Raw genomic sequence first — 23,698 nt, 5'->3', positions numbered from 1 at the left:
TGCCCCGGGTGCTGACAACCCACGCTACGCCGCTGCACAGGCCTTCCTGTGGCTACTGCCCTGGTCTCCTGGAATGTGGAGTTCTGGGTAGGCCTAACTTGGTGCAATCCCCCCCAGGTGTGGCAGATGTGAGAATCACTCATGCTTCAGCATCCCAGCAAAAAGAAAGTAATATACACATCACAAATATTATTATCTCTTAAGGGAGCAGCTTGGCCAGACTGACTCTCAAATAACGTTTAAGGGGAATGCAGACAGCTGATCTCTTGCTTCAAACCACAGCTTCTTTACTCAGGCCTGTTGCAGCATGGATCATGGTATCCCATCACAATTGTCAATTCTGGGCATAGCACCAATGTGTATCAGTTATTAAGGTCCAACAGTCCTCTTTTTGCTATGTGGTTCTGGGGTATTTATCTCAGTGGAAGCCTGAGGGGGAGCCCTTGAAGTGTTAATAATAAGGTCACCCTGAAGGTGTATATTCAAGATCCTAGAAATACATCGATCATCCTCTAAGTGCAAGGCTGGCTCCAGATTTGAGGGAGCTTTGGAAATGTGGGCACCCTTTTAAATCACCGGGCCCTTGGCTGCCATTTTAAATTTCCCACAATGCCCCAGAGCAATGCAGTATCTGGTTCTGCAGTGTAGTATAGGAAATTTAAAATGGCAGGTGGCTTCCAGGGCCAGCCCAGGTATCCCAGGGCAGCAGCTGTTTGAGGATGACTGGTGTTGATCCTGACACTGTGGTCATACAAACAGAATGGTTAAAAACGTGGACGTTTCCAGCTTTCAGTGTTGTGACCTTCAGGTGAAATGGCAGTTCTAGCGACTGATAGTATGGAAATTAGGATTAGTCATTTTTCCATATCTGTTAACACAAAATACAAAAGTGCAACCAGGCTTAATTGCCATAATTTTTTTTATAAAAAAACTATATTCAAAGTCTGGTTTTTGCATGTGTCACACCCCTGCTTTAACTTTGAATCCTGCTACCCCACTCACCCCCATTTCTGAGCATTTTAGCTATTTGTTCAGGGCTTTTGCATTTCTTGTCGCTCGCTCTGTGCTGACACCTACACAGTGCCATAAAAGCAAAGCCAACCACAGAAGACAAATGATTAGGCCGGGGACAAGGAATCTGCTCTGTAAGCAGTTCATCAAATGGCTTCAGCATTTATTTATTTTAAAATGCCTCGTAACTCATAAAAAGCAGGGGATGTGCTCCCGCGATGTGCGTTGCAAGGTGCTACATAAAAGTCTATTGCACCTGAGGTTCCAAAGCTCAAGACGAATAAGCTTCGAGGCAGAGGTGAGATATGTGCAAGTAATAGGAAGCCCAACAAGTTTCTGAAAGGATCGTGCTTCCTTTAGCTTGGTAACCACTGCCGGGGCCAGAAGGGAGCTATATCCTCAGGTGAGCCCTCTTCCTGTGTCAGTGGGCCTTAGCAGGCTTACCTGGCTGCACTGGCAGAATTGGGCAGCTGGCTCTATCCACCTACAATTCCCTAAAGTGATGCCTACCCAGGGGCATTGAAGGAAATAGAAGGATGGCTAGATCTATCTACCTGGCGCTCCACAGAGTGCCAGGCTGTAAGAATGGCCCACAGGCAGTGGACGCCAACATGGTTCTGGGGCCCTGGCAGCTGCCCAAAAGTGCCAGGCTGCTATCTCCTGCCCTGGCCACTTTGAATTTGGGGGCATTGCCTGGGTTTTTAGGAGGTTTGGCTTCATTTCCCCTTGCTCCTCCTCGTGTCTCATAAAATAATAATAATAATAATAATAATAATAATAATAATAATAATAATAATAATATTTTTATACCCCACCCTTCCCAGTTCAGAAAACCAGGATCACGGTGGCTAACAACAAATGTAAAACTCTTAATTGATGCAACAAAAAAACAGCATAAAATGCAGTATAAAACGTGAATAACAATAAATTCAGAATTCTAAAATCAATTTTTTTTTTGGGGGGGGGGGAATCCATCCAATAAACATGACTAAATTAGTCCTATTTGGGCCAGTGAGGAGACCAGGAGAGAATTAGCTGTGGGATCCCAGAGCGGGTAATCTTCATAAAAAGGGGAGAGGGAGGGAAGGAAGGGGAATAAAAGATCAGACTAAGTTCAAATTGAAAGCCAGGCGGAATAGCTCTGTCTTACAGGCCCTGCGGAAGGAAGTTAAATCCTGCAGGGCCCTGGTCTCATGGGACAGAGGATTCCACCAGGTTGGAGCCATCACTGAGAAGGCCCTGGCCCTGGTGGAGGATAATCTGACTTCCTTAGAGCCCAGGGCCTCTAAACTATGATTATTCATGGACCTTAAGGTCCTCTGAGGGGCATACCAGGAAAGGCGGTCCCATAAATAAGCAAAATAAATTAGGTGAAATAAGGTAAACATCCAAATGTGCTTGATTTGCACCCTCTCTATAGGTTGCACAAATCTTTAGTTCACTATTTCAGTTACATTTAGTTCACCGTGTTATTTTAATGGGCAGGTGGTGCACATATGGGTATTGTGTCCAGTATGCACTTCACGGTTCTGATGCTCTCCCATATGCATGTATTTGAAAATTCTGCCCATACCAAAGTAAATAGCAGCTGGGAAGGATCTTATCCCTGACATGCTGTTTCGCATATATAGAGAAAGAACTCCTGAAACATGTAGACATATACACTGCAGTCTGAAGTGGTACAAACTACAGTTTTACCATCTGATCAGGCTGTTTTTGAAGACTAAGCCAAACCTGAAAATTTTCTTTTTTTACAAAAAAAAGTCATTCCAATATCCACCGTCGGAGAATTCCATTATTAGGACCAACCAAAATGTTACAAAATAGTGGGCAATTTTTTGATATCTCTGGAACTTCTGCAGAACTTAAAATGATTCATAGCATTGTAGAGTTGGAGGGGACCCTGAAGATCATAGAATCATAGAGTTGGAAGAGACCACAAGGGCCATCGAGTCCAACCCCCTGCCAAGCAGGAAACACCATCAGAGCACTCCTGACATATGGTTGTCAAGCCTCTGCTTAAAGACCTCCAAAGTAGGAAACTCCACCACACTCCTTGGCAGCAAATTCCACTGTCGAACAGCTCTTAATGTCAGGAAGTTCTTCCTAATGTTTAGGTGGAATCTTCTTTCTTGTAGTTTGGATCCATTGCTCCGTGTCCGCTTCTCTGGAGCAGCAGAAAACAACCTTTCTCCCTCCTCTATGTGACATCCTTTTATATATTTGAACATGGCTATCATATCACCCCTTAACCTCCTCTTCTCCAGGCTAAACATGCCCAGCTCCCTTAGCCGTTCCTCATAAGGCATCGTTTCCAGGCCTTTGACCATTTTGGTTGCCCTCCTCTGGACACGTTCCAGTTTGTCAGTGTCCTTCTTGAATTGTGGTGCCCAGAACTGGACACAGTACTCCAGGTGAGGTCTGACCAGAGCAGAATACAGTGGTAGATCATCTAGTCCAACCCCCTGCAATGAAGGAATATGCAGCTGTCCCATTTGGGGATCGAACCTGCAACCTTGGCATTATCAGCACCATGCTCTGTCCAACTGAGCTCCCTGTTTTGCGGCATTTTAGTTGTTCGTAAGAATGGATGTGTAGAATGGATGCCCAATCATAGTTTTTTTGGGGGGAAGGGCAGATTTTTTTCTTACAACCTACTGTAAATTGCAATCCTACACATACCTAGCCTATTCATAAGTAAGCTCTATTGGGTTCAAGGAACTTACTCCCAAGTAACCGTGGATAGGATTAAAGCCTTAGTTTCCTTTGCCTTTTTACGTTCTTTACAAAATCATAATATATAGTTCCCAGAAGAGACGCAAGTTGCTTTAGATATCAGCAGAATAAATACTCACTTATTCTCCTGTTTTGCCCTTTGATTATAACCCCCAGTGTCAGTGAAAAGGCTTGAAATTTGCATTTTAAAAGCAGAAATTTAAAACAGGCATGATCTGACCCAACACCTGAGGATGGAGAACATAAAAATAGAATAAAGTATTGTACAATAAAAGCACAGGGAGGCGCATAAAGGGTGTGTATCTTGGGGATAGGGAGGAACTGCAAAATCCTTTGCTACTCCAAGACTCTGGTAACAGTGGCTACACATCCTTACATGTACAAAGAATCTGCTAACGCCTGCAGAGTTTATGTGCACCGTTTATATATATTAGGATTTATGCCATAGTCTCTCTGCTTTTCCAATGCTTTCTTGTTCCTTCCCCAAGCACAGCCTCTCCCTACTCCCACACATGGCCTTTCTCTGAATCATTAAATGTAGCCCCGGACGCTTGTTGCCTCTTCGTATCCCTAATCACAGCCAGCTCTAGATTATGCCAGCCTCCTAAAACGATGGGGCAAAGTGAAAGAGGCCCTTGTGTGCGTTCCCTCCGGCAACTCCTACTCACGGTTGCCTGCAACTTGGCGATTAACTTTGTTTCTGCGTGTTTCGGGTTGTGTTGTTTTCATAAACTTAGGCTGCAACCCTGTGTTGTACTTACAAGGAAGTTAGGTGAGCACACCCTCCAACATTTCTCCAAAAAAAATAGGGACGTCCCATTCCGTAACAATAAGTTTACTATTTATACCCCACGCATCTTACTGGGTTGCCCCAGCCACTCTGGGCAGATACCAACATATATAAAAACATAATAAAACATTAAACATTGAAAAACTTCCCTGTACAGGATTGCCTTCAGATGGCTTGGGGGTTGGATAACTCCATACCCTCCAACATTTCTCCAATGAAAGTAGGGACATCCTAAGGAAAAGTGGGACATTCCTGGATCAAATCAGAAACTGGGATGGCTTCTCTAAATCAGGGACGTCCCTGGAAATAGGGACACTTGGAGGGTCTGGCTCCAGGCATCAGGCTCCAAGGCCCACACCAGACTTCACACATGGATGCCGACGATCAAAAACATGTTTCTCAAGTGCAGCTAATTATTTGAGCCATCCACTTAAGCAGCTATTTCAGCAGTGTGGAATTCAACTCGCATCAGGATTAAACATATTCCAGATTCTTTGTCTGGAGATCCACATATCCAATAGGTATGTTGGCATCTGAGAGCGTTGCATTATTTGCACATCCAGGCAGATTTGGAATTTGTGTTTATTTGCGATGACTTAAAATGTCCAAAAGCAAAGTGGATACCTAAGCTGAAACAACAGTTTCTGTCTGTATAACAGCAATTATTACAATTAACCATTTCCAACAGGACTTTAGCCCTTGCAGTTTAGCATTGGCTTATGATGATTGCTATTGCCATGTTGGAATTATGGTTGTTGGATGTGACCTTCCAGTGTTGATAATCAGCTGCGTAGTGTGGGAAGGGGCCACAGGAGCAGTTGCCCGGGGTGCAAAAGTGTTAGGGGGCACAAAATTTCAACACCCGGTGCTGCCTTAATATAGCTGCATGCTTCCATTGCTGGGTTCTGTTGAAAACGGCTTCTCCATGCAAACCAAGAAGCAACATCTCCAGGCAATGTGGCAACTCTTCTTTTCTTATCTCTGCAGCTGCGATCTCCTGGGTGATGCAGATGCCGTAAGGCAACTGAATGCGCACGTGTACTCCATCCGTTTACCTCCCTCCTACCCACCCCCTCCGCTCAGCCCTGGGCACTGGCAACCCATGCTATGCTACTGGTTTTCTCCTGTTTTTAGGGGGAATGCTTTAACAAGCCTGTAAGGATGGCTGAGAAATAGAACATAAGCAGAAATTGTTGAATTGAATCCCCTTTCACACTCCCTTGCTCAGTATAGGGTATGTGAGATAATTGCAGCTTCTCTTCTCAGTAAAGGTAAAGGGACCCCTGACCGTTAGGTCCAGTCAGGGATGACTCTGGGGTTGCAGCGCTCATCTCACTTTACTGGCCAAGGGAGCCGGCATACAGCGTCCGGGTCATGACTAAGCCACTTCTGGCGAACCAGAGCAGTGCACGTAAATGCCGCTTACCTTCCCGCCGGAGCGGTACCTATTTATCTACTTGCACTTTGACGTGCTTTTGAACTGCTAGGTTGGCAGGAGCTGGGACTGAGCAACGGGAGCTCACCCTGTCGCAGGGACTGGAACGCAGACCTTATCTCTGCAGGAGTCAGCAGAGATTTAAGTAGCTTGAGGCAGTGTACACAGTAGCAGCAGGTGGGGTTGTGTTGCCCTTCTAGCTTCCTAACACCGTGTGCTATTTTACTGAAAGGCAGAGCAGGGCACTCAGCAAGGAATGACTTTCCCACTGCACCTTCATTGGCTCCCTGCTGCCTTCCCCTTCTGCCTCTCATTAAATAGCAGTGACACACAGTGCTGGGAAGCCCAGAAAGCAACACAACCCCACATGTGCAGCCCTGCTGGCCCCCACTGTTTCTCATTCTCTCTACCCCCGTTTTACCATCACAATGACCCTGTGAGGTAGGCTAGCCCGTGCTTGAAATGCAATCCGTGGACACACCCCTAGCAGGCAAAGTGCTCTGTTATCCTGTAAGAATTGCACGCATCACCTAAAAGGGAAAAGGCACTGCACTTGGCTTTATAGGCCCTGGATCATGGAATTGTAGAATTGGAGGGACTTTGAGGGTCATCTAGTCCAACCCCCTGCAACATAGAATTGTAGAATTCAAAGAGACCTTCCTGCAATGTGGGAATATGCAGCCATCTCATACGGGGATCGAACCTGCAACCTTGTCGTTCTCAGCACCACGCTCTAACCAGCTGAGCTATCCAGAGTCAGGTTACCACAAGGCCCTGGAGCCTGGACACATACAGAAATTATTTGCACATCCTCTATTGGTACTTCTCCATCACGCACAGAGCCATCGCATCATGACAGGTTTTGAAGATTGTTTTCAAAATCCACCAACATCTCAGTTTCCCTGTATCAGGCCTTGGCCTAACTCTGACACAGGCTGCGGCTGTGGCCAGTTTCTGGCACAAACAGGCAAGGACCGGAAAGGCTAGAGACAGGCCAGCCAGACAAAGACCAGAGCACCAGGCACAAGTGCAGAGTGGAGCCAAACAGAAGGCCGAATTCCAAGATAGCAGTAGAGGGTTGGATCAGAAGCAGATACAGGAAGGTGTAGCTCGGCAAATTGACCAGACCGATTCCAGCCAGGCAAATGCACTTAAAGAGGGCGTGGAGCAGAGGCAGAGAGGGGAGTGGTGTGAGAATAGGGGGTGTGGCTTAGGGAGGGGATGTGGTCTGGAAAGACTTTCAACAGCCGGACAGGAAAGCTTGGAGGATTGCAATGGCACCCTCCCCCCTCAAGCCTGATGTCCCCCACATCTGGTGTAGTTAATATGCATAAATTGGGGTGCAGCTTACCATTATGAGCTCCCTTCCCATCATTGTGTGCATTCTCTGAGCACACAATTTCCACCCAAAAAGTGCTTTAGGGCATTGCATGTGTGCATGTCGGTTTTCAAGGTTCTCACATATATTTTAAAAATCAGGTGATTTACTAATGTCCAGACATAGATTTGGAACTTCAGTTCACAGGCCATATTACAATATATTTCTATTTGTCTTTTTAGCTTTCATAAATCCAAGGATTCCTAAAATCACCTAAGCTCTGCTGACTCATTGATTGATGCAGAGGCCAGATCGGTAATATCTGTGGGCTGCTTGTTTTACTTTGGCACCCTGATAGAAAAGTGAGAATTTTATCTATCTTGGACGTTAAGAATTGTTCCTCAAAGAATGAACCAGCAGCGATGTTGATTAGCATCAAGGACTAATTTTGTTTATGCCTCGGTTTTTCCAGCATAATTGAACCCTTATGTACTGGTTTTCACTTCACTGCCCATGCCCATGAGTCATAACCCCGTAGGAAAATGTTTGCTTGCTATAGCTACGTGTAAACCATGTGCATAAAAGTCAAAACAGCAATTTATTGGGCAAGGCCAATGGCCCACCCAGGACAGTCTCCAAAAATGGCTTGTTGACATCCATCTGTCGAAGCAGATGGTACCCATATGTCTGTCCAAGGGGAGTATATGCCACACATCCCTTTAGACACTATGCCAGAAGCCCAGAAAGTAGGTTGGTGTGCTCACACATCTGGTTTTCCCACTACAGTATAACATCCAGATCCAGCTTCAGTATTGGAGTCTGGAAAGCAACATTTAATGCCTGGGCTGTGTCTTGAATTCCAGCATGAAAGCACCTGCCACCAGTATTGGTAAAAAGCAAGACCACCGTTCCACTTCCTGTATGCATGCTTCTGCTCTGAGTATACAAGAGGGAATGGACAAAGATTGTCAGAGAGTTGTGCTCAGAGTAGAGGCTGCTGGGAAGGTCAGAAGAATAGGCATCCCTGATTGGCTTGGGGAGGTTGCAGCTATTCCCGCAGATTCCAGTTTGCTCACCACAGAATTTTCAGCACACATAGGCAAACTAGATTGAGGGCATCCTATATAGTCCTGTTCGCTCAACGTGGCATATATAGTCATGCACTAGTTTCCTTCCCCCTGCTCCTCACTTGCATGTAGAGCCAGTGTGGCATAGTGGTTAGAGTGTTGAACTAGGACCTGGGAGACCCATGTTCAAATCCCCACTCAGCCATGAAGCTCACTGGGTGACCTTGGGCCAGGCATTGCCTCTCAGCCTAGCGCAGCTGGCAGGGTTCTTGTGTGGATTAAATGAGGAGCAGGAGAACCATGTACACCACTTTGAACTCCTTGGAGAAGAAAGGTGGGCTACAAATGCAATAAATAACTAAATAAATGCAGCAAGCCTTCAACCTACACAGGGGTTACGTTCCGGGGATCATGCCTAAAGCCAAAATAGAGTACAGTATAGCCAAAACATACTGGGTTAGTGGTGTCTGTAACCTGAAGCGCATGTAACCCAAGGTACCACTTTATAGCCAAAACATATTGGGTGCAGCGGCAGGTGGGATTACCCATCTTCCCCCCTCCCCCTGACTTCTGCCCCCTTTTTAATTTTTAAAAAATATTTGCCAAGTCCGTAAAGCTGAATGCGCATGAATTCAATGTGTGTAAGTTGCGGACTTGCTGTAGATAAATAAATAAATGTTTTCAAAGGACCTTGGCCCTCTTCTCATATTCTTTTCAATGCACTGATTGAGTGGGAGAGGAGGAATTTCCCCGCATAATGGAAAGAGACAGTGAGGGTCTATGTGTGTCCATTGAGGCAGTGGATGCAATCTGCTCCCTTTTCACACATTCTATCCATGCATGGAAGGGAACATGCCTAAAGGAAAGTTTTATGAGGTCTGCATGTGTGACCTGGGACCAATCAAAAAGCAAGGTCACCACTCACATAGTACGTAGAGTCTGTTTGCACAGCTGTAAGTCAGGATAGGAATGCGGGTGGCGCTGTGGGTTAAACCACAGAGCCTAGGACTTGCCGATCAGAAGCTCAGCGGTTCGAATCCCCGCGACAGGGTGAGCTCCTGTTGCTCGGTCCCTGTTCCTGCCAACCTAGCAGTTCGAAAGCACGAAGTGCAAGTAGATAAATAGGTACCACTCCGGCGGGAAGGTAAACGGCGTTTCTGTGTGCTGCTCTGGTTCACCAGAAGCGGCTTAGTCATGCTGGCCACATGACCCGGAAGCTGTACGCCGGCTCCCTCGGCCAATAAAGCGAGATGAGCACTGCAACCCCCGAGTCAGCCACGACTGGACCTAATGGTCAGGGGTCCCTTTACCTTTAAGTCAGGATAGCAGGTGTGATCCCAAATGCAAGCACCTCTCCAAATATTTCGCTGTACATACCATGTTACATTGAAAGAGCATGTGCCTTCCTAGTTTATGGATGTTCTGTGAATGAAAATGGGTACAGAAACAATACACAAGAGAATTCTGCATTTGGACTTTATTTGTGCATGGCTAAAACAAGAACACAAGACTGCATTTTTTGTCCGATGCCACTGAAACAGAGATAAACTTGCTAACCTCAAAGTTCTCAGGACCTTCTACCTTCCAGGTCATTTCTGTTAATGGCTCTAAACTCTAGACCTCACTTGAGAGACTAATATCTTCTAGGATGTAGGGTTCATGGGTTTCGGATGAATTACACGAAAGATAAATATGGCCCAAAGCTTTGTTTATATCTAGCGCGCTTTCTTAGTTTTCAGCAAAGTGCTGGCTGATAAGTTCAGCTTCTCAAAATAGGAAGGAGGAAAGATTCCATCACAGCTAAAGGTGAAAGTGCTGCATTCTTTGGTTGGTCTGTGCCTGTCAAATGCATACGCTAGGATTTATAAAGGACAGCAACGGAGCTGAAGTTATAAATGTCCCTTTATGCAGCGTGCATTTCAAGCACATGCACACGCCAAAGAATCCTGGGAACTGTAGATCTACAATTTCCCTCACCCTTAACAAACTACAGTCCCGGGTTATTTGGAGAGCTTTAAATGTGTGGTGCAAAGGCAGCCTATGACAAAATGCAATTTGGCTGCACCTTCTTTTAAGTCAGATATCACACCCCCTTCTTCAAATGAAAGAAGACCTTTTTTTGCAAATGACCATAAGGGAAAGTGCTCTTTGATGTCTAGCACTCTGAATTGAGTAGGTCAGTCTTCCCCAGCCTAGTTCACTCCAGAGTTTTTCGACTACATCTCCCATCAACCCCAGCCACATGGCTGCACCTATGTTGGGGGAAACCAGCATGCGGGATTAAATATTTAGCTAACTACACGCTACTTTAAATGTGCAGTGTGCAGCTTCATCAGGTTCCAGGCCCCACATTTAATACTAAGCATGAGACTCCAGGATGCAGGGAAATGTAGATTTAACCCTCCCCTCCCCAAGTGTGATCCCAACGAAAATTGACCCTAGTGCATCCATTAGCACCATTTTCATCCGTATTGAAGCTGGGGAGGGAAGAGTTAAACTGCACTGCAGCCCGAATAAAAAGCAAAGGCTGCACTTAACTATTCTTTTAATAAAAAAAATAGACCTGATGAAGCTGCATACTCTGCATTTATCCTAAAGTGTAGGCAAGTCAGCCTTGCCAAACGAATGCCCTCCATTTTGGCTGTGAGTCCTGGAAGACCTGCTCCCTGCTTTGCAGGCCGTTTTCCACCTGGCCTGAGGGGTCGGGGCCCTGAACGACTCCAGCTAGAAAAGCTGAGGCTGTTGGACAAGAATTCTGGATTTGGGGTGTCCCTGGGCGGGTTTTGTTTGATACGGTTGTGTGCTTCTTGATATTTTGTTTATTTGTTATTCTGATTACTGTATTTTTCGCTCTATAACACGCACCCGACCATAACACGCACGTAGTTTTTAGAGGAGGAAAATCCGTAGGCATGCCACCCGTAGGCATTCCCTCCATAACACGCACAGACATTTCCCCTTACTTTTTAGGAGGAAAAAAGTGAGTGTTATGGTGCAAAAAATACGGTACTTTAACGTTGGCCGGGATGTAATTTTTTTTATGTTGTAAGCCGCCTCAAGCATGGCTTTAACTTTGGAAAGGCGGCATACAAATGAAACGATAGATTGATAAGTCGGGATTACAACTCCCATCAGCTGCAGCTAGCATTCGCCTTGCCAAAATACAGTGGTAACTCGGGTTACATACACTTCAGGTTATATACGCTTCAGGTTACAGACTCCGCTAACCCTGAAATAGTGCTTCAGGTTAAGAACTTTGCTTCAGGATGAGAACAGAAATCCTGCTCTGGTGGCGCGGCGGCAGCAGGAGGCCCCATTAGCTAAAGTGGTGCTTCAGGTTAAGAACAGTTTCAGGTTAAGTACAGACCTCTGGAACGAATTAAGTACTTAACCCAAGGTACCACTGTACCTCAATTGTGTGGTTGCGAGACAACACAGATCCACTGGATCTCTGGCTGCTTTTCCCTCTGCAGATGCTTCGGTCCAAAATCAATCCCACATTCTTCTCCTGCACTTGATACCTTTCGTAGATATGTGGGTGTTGACCTGTTGTGGTTCTCCATCTGCAGTGTTCCTTTGATAAGTTGAACATCCGGATGTCTGCTGGTTATGTGTATGTTCCAAAGGAAAGGGGAAATCTCTGTTCAGAAAAAAACCAGGCTCATTCCAGTACTTGCTCCACAATCTCTGTAGCTTTTGGCACCTCGTGGTAAGGCTCTTTGTTTCCTCTCAGTTCAGGCTTAATTTACAAGGTTCTCCAAATGATCCTTAATGGCTTTGTAATTATAATATAATCACAGAGCCTAAGAAAAAGCCCCCCAACCCACTTCTCCCCTTTTAAGGAAAGTGAATCCATTCGCTGGTGGCATTCCAATTTTGATCTGTCTCCCCTGGCTGCCTGTTCCCTGCAACAAGACTTCCATGACTCATAGCTGTGGTCATTTTATGAGCAATGCATATTTGCTCCAAGTGAATTGTTTCAAAAAGGAAACTGAGCTCTATGGGAACACGAGTGTGATAAAATCTTTCCCTATTGTAATAATCTTATCTGTTTTCAGCCGTACAGTTTGGGTCATTAAGCATGTGAGGATGCATTATTTGCCCTTGAACATGACAGATTTTTATTATTTCCAGAAACAGCAGCATCCTCTGGTGGTCCTATTCAACAATGAAGAATTTAAAACACACACAGAGTCATTCAGAGAATGGTGGTGATTTTAATGGAAGCCATGGGTGGGGAAACCTTTAGCACTGAATTTTTCCTGGACTACAACTCCCGTCATCCTTGACCATTCGCCATGCTTTCTGGGGCTGATGGGAGTTAGAGTCCATCTACCTCTGGAGAGTCACATGTTCCCCATCTGTGATGTAAATTTAGAGATACTGTAAAGGCAGACATCAACAAACGGTATGAATTAATTCACCGATAATCAGAGACCTCAGGGAAACAGGGATCCCTAATATAATTTTAATCAGCACTACTTTCTCTGAAGGGACACGGGTGGCGCTGTGGGCGTAGGGCTTGCCGATCAGAAGGTCGGTGGTTCGAATCCCCGCGATGGGGTGAGCTCCCGTCACTCGGTCTCTGCTCCTGCCCACCTAGCAGTTCAAAAGCACGTCAAAGTGCAAGTAGATAAATAGGTACCGCTCTGGCGGGAAGGTAAACGGCATTTCTGTGCACTGCTCTGATTCGCCAAAAGCGGCTTAGTCATGCTGGCCACATGACCCGGAAGCTGTACGCCGGCTCCCTCAGCCAATAAAGCGAGATGAGCGCCACAACCCCAGAATCGGCCACGACTGGACCTAATGGTCAGGGGTCTCTTTACCTTTACCTTATTTCCTCTGAAACTAAGATTAATCATGATGGCATGGTGGAAGATAACATTTTGCAAACATTTAAGAGTGCATTCCTGTACACATCTACTCAGGAGTAAGGCCCATTCGGGGCAGAGGGGCTTAATCCCAGGTATATAGGATTGGAGCTTTAAGAAGGATTAATTTCCTCCACCTACCCAGAACCCAGGGAGGCTATTTATCTTTTCTTCATCCAACTTCCAAAAAGGCTAAGGCTCCTCTACTTACTTAGAACGGGGAAATTGCAGCAGGAGTAAACTTGCATAGCAAGCTTGGTAGTAATATCTAGGACCTAACCGCTAGCAGCAATAGCAGTGTGGTAGAGAGGCAGGACTTTGGGATTTTACTTCAGAAATCCCAGTAAGGTTTGCTACTTAATTACATTGCAAGGGCACCACTCTGTATATTTTACAAAGATTTCTAAATCCCAACACCTTGAAGACTACAGCTGAATTCAAGAGAGCATGACTAATTGCAACTGCGCAAGAATTCCCAGCATCGAAATATTCCTCTCTTTGACATACCTTCCCTTTTCACTTTATAATGCATAGGCCTGCTGGTCTTCAACAAAAATTCAAACTTTCCTTAAACTTCTGCAGCTTTCTGGTGGATCTCCCCCCCCCCCCAAGACTAAGAGGCCTTTATTTTGGCTGCACTCCTAAACACACTTCTACAGGAGAAAGTTCTATTAAGATCAGAGGGTTTTGAACAAATTTAGGATTGTGCTGCATATTTATTCATTTAAAAAAAAACACCACACACACACTCAGTCATTTGAGCAATGGGCCCATATGCAAAACTAAGCTTTAATATTTCTTATAACAAACGTGAACAAAAGCTGTTGTACAAGTGGCATTACCAAATTGAATGGTAGGAAGCCAACCAGTATTGAGATCAGGTAATGGGTTGTGGATGAAGAAGAGATGATCATACCGTTTAAAAACCTTGACCCCAGCAAAAGGTTTTTATGGAGTGTGTTGTTGTTTACCTTGGTCAATTTAGAGTGAGGAGAGAGAGAGCTTCATTTTCTCCACATTTTCAAGCTGACCAACTTGATTTGCACCCTCTGGATGAATGCACAAACTGGAACACATTCGAATTTCACACTTCTTGAAGTTTTGCGGTACAGCTCTCAGCTTGAAGAATCACCAAAATGCATTCATAAGTTTATTTTAAGAATAAAACATGTTTAGTAATGCATACATTGATATGAATGTAGATTTTTATATGGACTTTTCAAAAAAAGATCACAGACTAATGCAGAAATGGGATGGAAGAGACACATGCAAAACAGCATTTCAAATGAGTTGTGCTCATTCCGCGACATTTCCTGGAAGCTGCAGAATCAACAAATTCCCCTGTGTACATGTACTATTAAGGAACAGGTGTCTGCCTACCTCTGAGCATGAGCAGCATGCAATTAAGCAGCTATTAAGTTTTTAATAGCTACTTGGAAAATTGATTGGAAATGGAACTCAAAAACGACCAAGCAGAAGTATATGCTATTTCTCTGGAGTGGTGGATAAGGAATAGGACTCAGACATGTTGTTGTTGTTGTTGTTGTTGTTGTTGTTGTTGTTGTTGTTGTCATTGTTAGAATTAGAATTTAGAATTGCCTTCCAAATATATGCCCCAAGGCAATTAACAGACATAATCTTAAAAACGGTTGAAATACACACACACACACACACACACACACACACCATGAACTACATGGTATATAAAGGAACTAAGTATTTAATACTTCTGTGCCTGGGAACACAATACAGTGGTACCTTGGGTTACAGATGCTTTAGGTTACATACGCTTCAGGTTACAGACTCCGCTAACCCAGAAATAGTACCTCGGGTGAAGAACTTTGCTTCAGGATGAGAACAGAAGCTTCTTTTTACTACTCTCATGTCTTTGCCCCATCCAGCTGTTTTGACTGAAATGCTCTGTTCTGCTTTGGATGGTAGAGAACTGAACTAGATCATTGCCTGCAGTTTGACACCACTTATCTAAACTGACGCCAAAAACAGTGACCCACCATATGCATTAAGGATTTGATGACAGGTCCATCAAGCTTTCTTCAGCACGGCCATCATGGAATGATATCATGATGTACAGTATTGGGGTGAGAGGGGGGACCTGACTAACTGTATTGGCTTTGTCCCTCTAGATGAGTTAAGATGTCATTACGATAGCATAAAATGCTTTGAAAGCATCCCCAAGAGCCTTCAGTTGACATTAGAGGAGGCTTTTTGCAGGATCTCATCCCAGCGCCTAGTAATAATAATCAGCATTTTTACTGAGGTCAACACATGAACCTAGAATGAGTCTTAGCCTACAATACCCTTCCATAGGTCCTCAACCCCTCGAATATATCATCACAGTGACTAAATTTATTGCACACATTTATTGTGCAGTGTACAAACTGATTTTTTGTTTTTTTAAAGCTTGCCACTGGCACTAACTCTGCCTTCACACACATTCGGACACTCTCATACAAATGCAACACACACAATATTTCAGAAGTGGCCTAACATAGTGATGGATTTGTCTACTAGATTTGTCGCGGCTACATGTAGTAGCATGTACGGTTCACACCTTCAAGACTAACCACTGTGGACATCAACCAAGTTTATACAGACTTTTGAGTCTTTATTGTTGAATCTGCTTAGTGGGGAGAAATCAGGTTGCATTCCCACAAAGCCTATTCATCAAATGTCTTGAAGTCTGTAATGCTCAGAAGAAATAATTACCATTATGTTAGCGATAGAATCCTGTTTCAGAATAACAGGTGGGATATCAAGGTTTATTCTAGATTGCCATGTTTGTTGAAAGGTAAGTGATAAGGGAGGTAAATAATTGTCTAGGACATGTAAGCTGTATTGCTATTCAGCTCCTTCCAGGGCTGTTTTGGGGAAATACGAAGATCCCCAGCAGAAGCTTTCTGGAACTCTGAGGTCTGAAAGCCCTGCTTTCTGACCTCAGCTGCTGTGAAAATGCCTTTAGCTCAGATGGTAGAGCATGAGACTCTTAATTTCAGGGTTGTGGGTTCAAGCCCCATGTTGGGTGAAAGATTCCTGCATAGCAGGGGGTCATTAAATTTTTATTTTATTTTTTTGGCGTGTGTGTGTTGGAGCCTCAATGGAAAGGAGGCAGAAAAGCCTGCGTGTTTTCTCTGAATCCATGCATAGTTCAGTGGATCTGAGTCTCTGTGTTTTCTTTTTCTTGACGTACTTCCCCTATTTGGTTATTTTGGCGGCAATAAATATCCTGTGCTGTGGATTATATCAAAAGATGCGTTCGTGCGATATGTGGATGAGCTATTTTGTTTCAAGATGTTTCTGTGAATTTTCTCGCAGAAAGAAATGTTATGACAGACTCTGTAGATATTTTGGCATTTCTGAAATATGTACTCCTTTGGATACCTTTTTTCTTTTGTTGGTTAGAAAAAAGGACTCAAGAACCCCTCAAAGGGTAGATCTTCCTAGTGGCCAAACTACATGTAACTTGCAAGTAAGCTGGACCCTGAAGTTTAAAGGACCAGAACAAAAGCCATTTCATGACAGAATACACTGGGGCTATGTACACACCACACCTTTAAGGACATACAAAGCACACAGTTTCCCTCAAAGAATTCTGGGAACTGTAGTTTACCCCTCACAGAGTTGCAGTTCCCAGCAACTCTTAACATACTACAGTGCCCCAATTCTTTAAGGGAAAGAATGTGCCTCTAATGCGCTTCAACCGCATAGTGTACACACAGCCTACTACTACAATAAATGAAATGAACTATCCAGTGCTTTTTCTGGGGCGACGCAGGGGTACGCATACCCCCAAACATTTTGTAAATATAAGTTTGGCCTCATCGAGAGGCAGTATTTCAATATGAGTAGGAAAATGAGAGGAGTACTAAACATTTTTTTTAGGGGGAAAAAAGCACTGAAACTATCAAATGAACATATACTTTGAACACTTACGGCATGCCACAAGCTGTTTGTATTGAATTCAATACAGCAGGGGTGAGGAATCTCAGGTCCAGGGGCCAGATGTGGTCTTCTAGGCTACTTACTCTGAGTCCTGGGATTCTCCTTAGGCCGCATCTCCTTTCTTTGGGCCATGCCCCTCACTGCCTCTCTTCTGTGCCCTCCTTGAGTGCTTTGGCCTGGCTGAGGCATAGGCAAACTCAGCCCTCCAGATGTTTAGGGACTACAACTCCCATCATCCCTAGCTAACAGGACCAGTGGTCAGGGATGATGGGAGTTGTAGTCCCAAAACATCTGGAGGGCCGAGTTTGCCTATGCCTGCCCTGGCTGGCCTGTGTCCTTGGGTGGTGATGATGCCTTCTACTTTCCTGGATGGCAGATGGGAGAGATGAAGGAGCGTCTCCACCCCCACCGTTCTACCTGGACACTGAGGTCCAGCTCCAAGGGCCTTCTGGCAGTTCCCTCCCTGCAAGAAGCCAAGTTACAGGGAACCAGGCAGAGGGCCTTCTTGGTAGTGGCACCCGCCCTGTGGAATGCCCTCCCACCAGATGTCAAAGAGAACAACAACTACCAGACTTTTAGAAGACATCTTAAGGCAGCCCTGTTTAGGGAAACTTTTAATGTTTGATGCATTACTGTATTTTAATATTTTGTTGGAAGCTGCCCAGAGTGGCTGGAGAAGCCCAGCCAGATGGGCGGGGTATAAATAATTTATTATTATTATTATTATTATTATTATTATTATTATTATTATTATTATTATTATTAGTGCATAGGCCCCTCTGGTTTTGACACGAACTGGTCACATCCATTGCTATGACTACCTTTTGCTTCTGGCTCCACCCTTCACTGGCATGTGCCCCCTGAAAGAAAAGATTCCTTACCCCTGCGATGCCATAAAAATGCTGGTCATAAAACAGCAAGAAATGCTCACTTTAAGCCAAAATAGAAAGCCTAGCCAAGATGCAGTGGTGGTTGATATCCATTGGTGGGTTGGTGGTAGTCTCTGTGGGAGTATGTTGTATTTAATTATGGGGTATCAGAGTTTTTAGGGGGTTAACCAGGCTAGGATAGCTGGAATAGCAGGCTTGTTGGTTTTGAATGTCTGGTGTATATTTTTTCAATTTCGTTGTTCTATATGGGACAACGACAATAAAGATTATTGTATTGTATCATGGAAAGCACGATGGCCAACTGTAGATGGAGGCAGAGCCAATAACAGGTGGACCAAACTAATTATAACTTTGTCCCCATCCCCATGCTTGCTTGGGGCAAAACAAATTAAGGCAGAGGAAGCAGACAATCAGAGCCACTCTCTGGACTGGATGCAAGTAAGAAAGCAGGTGGACTTGGAGGAAGAACGTCTGAGCTTGATGGGGGGCAGTGCTAGTGTTTGGTACAAACGTCAGAAATTGCTCAGATTATGGCTGATTTGTGACTCAAAGTGCAGCAACTGAAAAAGCAAACTACCTTTCTGCATCCTACCCAGCCACCCACCTCTGCTTGCATATAGGCAAGACAAGATGGTAAGCCATCGTAAAGGCTGCCATGGTCCTCCGAATCTTTTCCCTAGTGCCAGCACCTCAACTCAGTGGCGTAGCGTGGGGGTGCAGGGGGGGCCGGGTGCACCGGGCGCAACATCTGGGGGTTAGGGTTAGGGTGCGCAAATCCACGGGTTAGGGGGCGCAAATTACTTGCCTTGCCCCGGGTGCTGACAACCCACGCTACGCCACTGCCTCAACTCCATCTCCTGTGCCTCTTTTAAAACACGAGTGCTGTGTTGATATAGGTTACTCTGGATATCAAGTCGCATAGCTGTTACCTTTATTTGTCAGATTTGATGGCTTGAATAGGTGCAGGCTTGGTTGTCGGTTTTTGATTTCCCTTCTGAACTTATGTCACCTTTCACCTGCAGATTGACTTCGAAGACGTGATTGCCGAACCTGAGGGAACCCATAGTTTCGATGGGGTCTGGAAGGCAAGCTTCACCACCTTCACTGTGACAAAATACTGGTTTTATCGCTTACTGTCTGCCCTCTTTGGCATCCCCATGGCTCTCATCTGGGGCATCTACTTTGCCATTCTGTCCTTCCTCCACATCTGGGCAGTGGTGCCCTGCATCAGGAGCTACTTGATTGAGATCCAGTGCATCGGCCGAGTCTATTCTATCTGCATCCACACCTTCTGCGACCCGCTCTATGAGGCTATTGGCAAAGTGTTCAGCTCTATCAGAGCAACAGTACGGAAAGAAGCATAACTGACGTTTCGAGGAGCCTGAAGGGAGGGTCTTCTCCCCTCCCCTCCATATTTTTTTTTGTGCCAGTCCCAAGGCTACATCAACGATGAACAAAGCAACTGGCACACACGTCATCTAATGAAGCAACCAACCTGAGTGCAGCAAAGAATCACTTGCCCAAATCTGCCCCCTACTTAATCTCTCCTGGAATTATATCTTCCCTTCTTTTTTCAGGAGGGATCTGCATTATTTTTTTAAAAAAGGCCAAATATAAAAATTGCTGCTCTCCCATTCCTAGCTACCTATTGTTTTGCTGACCCTTTGACGAACTGACTCGTGTTCTGCTTACCCTTTCCGTTCATTTGTTGCAAGTTCAGTTCACAGCGCTATGAAATAAAGAACCGAAACATTGCTTTCCAGCGCTATAACGCTGCCCTTGATTTTACTGTGAGCGACAAAAAAATAAAAAGGATCTAAAAGCTATTGCAGCATAATGGACGTGACAAACTGGCAGATTTTAAAAGAATGTTCTTTTTTCAGATGTATTGTCTGTCGACTGTAGCGCTTTACTGTAGTGGGCCACATCTAACTGCTACACACAGATAGATCTAAGTAAATAACTAATATATATATATATATGGTGAAGAGAGAGAGACACAGAGAGAAAACAAATGCCTTCAGGATAGCGCCTTCAACCCAGGCAGCTGTCCCTGCCCACAAGACGCTACAGCTGTTGCTTCGCCTTTGATTTGTTTTTGTGGTTCCTCCTGACAGATTCATTGCAGATTTTTATCGCATGTCACTAAAAGGAGTACACAAGGAGCCCCCTTAGTGCCTTTGAATATGGAACCGTTCGTCTAACCCAATGGCATGAATTCCATATTGGTGGATCTTGCATGTGACACACTAGATCTGCCCGGGATCGAATGTGCAGCTTCGCAAGAATGCACCACACATGCTTCATCATCAAGGTGTGGTTCCGGCCGATGTCAATAGCCAAGGTCAGAATCCAAGCCAGAAATGCATTGTGGATTTGTTTTCTGGAACGGGGGTCCCCATGTAAAACCAGCAAATGTTCTGCGGCGCTGCCTGTACCGAAGGATAATTTATCGCCCAAGCTACTATTAACTGCATGCCAAAGTACTCTTTTCAGCAACACGTGCAAGAAAAGGTTCCAAGAGGATACGGCGACAGTACAGCGGAGGGACGAGGTGTGTCCAGATCCTGCAGTCATGACAACTACGAACTGGGTTTGGAAGGGTGTTTTGGTTTGGTTTGTTTGTACAAGGGGCTCTCTTTAAAATCCCCTCTTCAGCCAAGGTCAGCTTGTTGCTGGTCCATTCACGCTTTGCTTACTTCACACTAATCCACCGCAAGAGTGGCTTTAGCATTATGTACTACATTGTGATTCTGCTCCCCCCTTCCCACCCCCACTAAGCTGAGTTGTACACATCAATCAGGAAGTCTTCATGGAGATAATTTGTGTGAAATTGTCAGTGACGGGGGGGGGGGGGGGGGCAGGGACAGAAATAAAGCCTCTGCAACATGATGTTGTGCTATGACCAGCTTGGAGATTTTGCCCTCTCCATGAATGTTAACTGTGGTGAGAAGGTATCTTATTCAGCCTTGCAAGAAATCTGTTTGTTGCTGCTGCTTTTTAAAAAAATAGCTGTGAGGTGGAGTTAACTGGGATAAACTTCCTTAAGTATCCAAACTGAGGAATTCTAAAGCCTGAGCTTCTTTTTGCTGGGGGTCATTCCCAGTGAACGGCTTGTTTGCAACCTTGCATAAAGTCTGTAGCAGCTTCCAGATGGCAGCCAAGCATTATTAGTGATAATACCTTGCATAGTTCTTGATGCAATATGAATGCTTCAACATTTTTTAAAAAACAGTACAATCCTAAACATGTTACTTAGAAGTGGGCCCCATTAAGTTCGTTGGGACCAAGACATTCCACTGCTAAAAGTGGAGTCTGAATCTCGCCTCCTGGCCAGCCCTGCTAAGGCCAACTTTGGCTGCAGACACCAGTCCCTGCCTTCGTTTATCCCCCAGCCCAGTGTGTCATTTGCATCAGGTTGCTTTGCTCCTGTGCAAAACTGCACCTGTAGTCAGCCAGCACTGCCCAGCTTGCAATATACAGGCAGCTTTCATCGCTAGGGCTTGCTGGAGACCACTCTCAGTTTTCTTTTCTGAAAGTGGTTTCCCCATCATTTTCACAGGGTGTCTACATGCACATTGCCATGGCAGCCGAAGTCAGGGCAGCCCAGGCTATGCAGCTGATTTCACTGATCTTCCAGGTGCCACGAAGACTGGACTCTAGTGCACAGATAGTCAACCCAGTGCCTTCCAGATGTTGTCGGATTCCATCTCCCATCAGCCTCGGCCAGTATGGCCAATGGCCAGGGGTGCTGGGAGTTGAAGCCCAGCAACACCATGAAGCAGGCGGGCCAACTTGAATAAAATATTGGGGGGCACAGGTAATCCCCAACCTGCATAATCAATCACATGAGATGGTGTGCACACATTATTTGAATGGCACTTCCCATCAACTTTGGGGGGGGGGCGAAGATCCCACAGCTCCTAGGAGTTGGCTCCTATGTCATGAAGGCACCATGTCAACGATTGTTACTCAGCCAATGTGGCCTTTGTGGTGTCCGTTTTATCACACAATGGACGGATCTGTGCATCTTTCCAAAAGGCAAGGATTCCTGCTTGAAGGAAATCACATTTCCCCAGCACTCAACCAGGAATATTCTGTTGCTGGGGAAATGCAGCTCTAATCTCAGACAAGCGAGTTTATTGCAGTAAGGGGATGTTCAGGTTTTCTGACAGGAAACACTATTTTAATAGCTTTTTTAAAAGCCTTACATTTCGTTTTCGTTTTTACACAACCTCGAGCACGTGCCCACTGTTATTTAAATAGTGGAATTCGCTTTGTCTTTTTAACGTAAAATCAGTGAGTAGTGCACTAGGAAAGGTGCTGTTCCTCCAACAGGTGCAGTGCCATTTCATGGGGTAACCATATTTTGTTCATCACCTGGAAAAGACAGGGTGTAATCTCAACTCTTGTTTTCCTGGACGGAAGCCCCATTGAATTCGATAGGACTTAACTTCTGAGTAGACATGGTCAGGATTGTACTGTTGGCGGTTGGATACTAGGGCTCCAATCCTGTACCTGCTTACTCAGGAGTAACCCCACTGAACTCAGTGGGGTGAACTCAGTGCAACTACTACATGTAGAGGACTGTCCTGTGATGCCCAAGCCAACTTGCATCTGGTTGCAAAGATGCTAAAGCTTCTACATATTTATATGCATTTTGTTCATGAAGGCCCAGGCTGTGCTTGTTTGCCACAAAACCTTGTTAAGTTAGCAGTGGCAGAGAAAATATAGTCAACTTTTACTCAGGATGCAAGTCACTGCCGAAGCTGATGAGAAAATGCCAGTGAATTTCCTGTAATACTAAATAACTTCTGCAGAGTTGTTTTAACAGGTCTATAAAAATTAGGAAGAAGTTTTGAGGGATCCCTTATTTTTGGCACATAAATTGCAAGCCTAGTAGCTATTTCTCTCTTCTTGCATTTAAAACAAACACTGGTCTGGCTATAGTTTTACATTTTTACTATGTACATAAGCGAGAGTGTACTATTAGATATATATTTTTGCAGTATTGAGACACACCTTTGGTGATAATGAAAACAAGATCTTATTTTGTCTTTACCTAAGGAAAATCACTTTGAAATTGATTGCATAAACTCTGTACCCAGAAAAAGTTCCCAAATGCAAATACATTGCTGATCCAAGATATTTACATAGCTATTGTATGCTTACAAAGTATAATAACTGACACATTTTTTTTTTGATTCTGCATGTTCTACAGCCAAGGCTACAATCTGCACAATAAAAGCCGTTTTAATAGAAACTTTTGCCTGAATACTTATTTCCTCAAAATATCTGCTTGCAAACAAAAGTTTAACATAAAGCCTACTGTGGGAAGGGAAAGCCAATCCATCGAAAACTCCATACAGTGGCGCTACCAAGCTTTGCCCTAGCATTGACAGCTAGTGGTTTAAAACCTCCGCAGCCATGTTTTGCCCTCCCCATACAATTCCTCCTGCGAGTGACACAATACCATCCTGTCCCATTTCTCTTAGGGGAGCTTATTCTACATTCATTCAAGGCAAATGGCAGCAAGGAGCTCTGTACCACTGACTATTTCAGAAGCTTTAGAAGCACCTCTTCACCATTTGCAAAACACCAACATTTTTGGGAGTCTACT

General features: G+C 44.7%; 1 protein-coding gene across 2 annotated transcripts in view; it reads left to right on the top strand.

The window, feature by feature from the left end:
• The window catches only part of CAV1 (caveolin 1), a 32,069-nt gene extending 8,728 nt beyond the window's left edge, over positions 1 to 23,341 (top strand). For both annotated transcript variants that reach the window (XM_082239900.1, XM_082239901.1), the window contains exon 3: positions 19,101 to 23,341. In XM_082239900.1, the coding sequence (XP_082096026.1) occupies positions 19,101 to 19,442 (342 nt within the window). In that variant the 3' untranslated portion in view covers positions 19,443 to 23,341. The remainder of the gene's footprint in view (positions 1 to 19,100) is intronic.
• The last annotated feature ends 357 nt before the right edge of the window (positions 23,342 to 23,698 follow it).

Source organism: Podarcis vaucheri (genome assembly GCF_965113315.1).
Source record: "Podarcis vaucheri genome assembly, chromosome: 10".
NCBI lineage: Eukaryota > Metazoa > Chordata > Lepidosauria > Squamata > Lacertidae > Podarcis > Podarcis vaucheri.
This window is presented reverse-complemented; position numbering and strand designations above follow the sequence as displayed.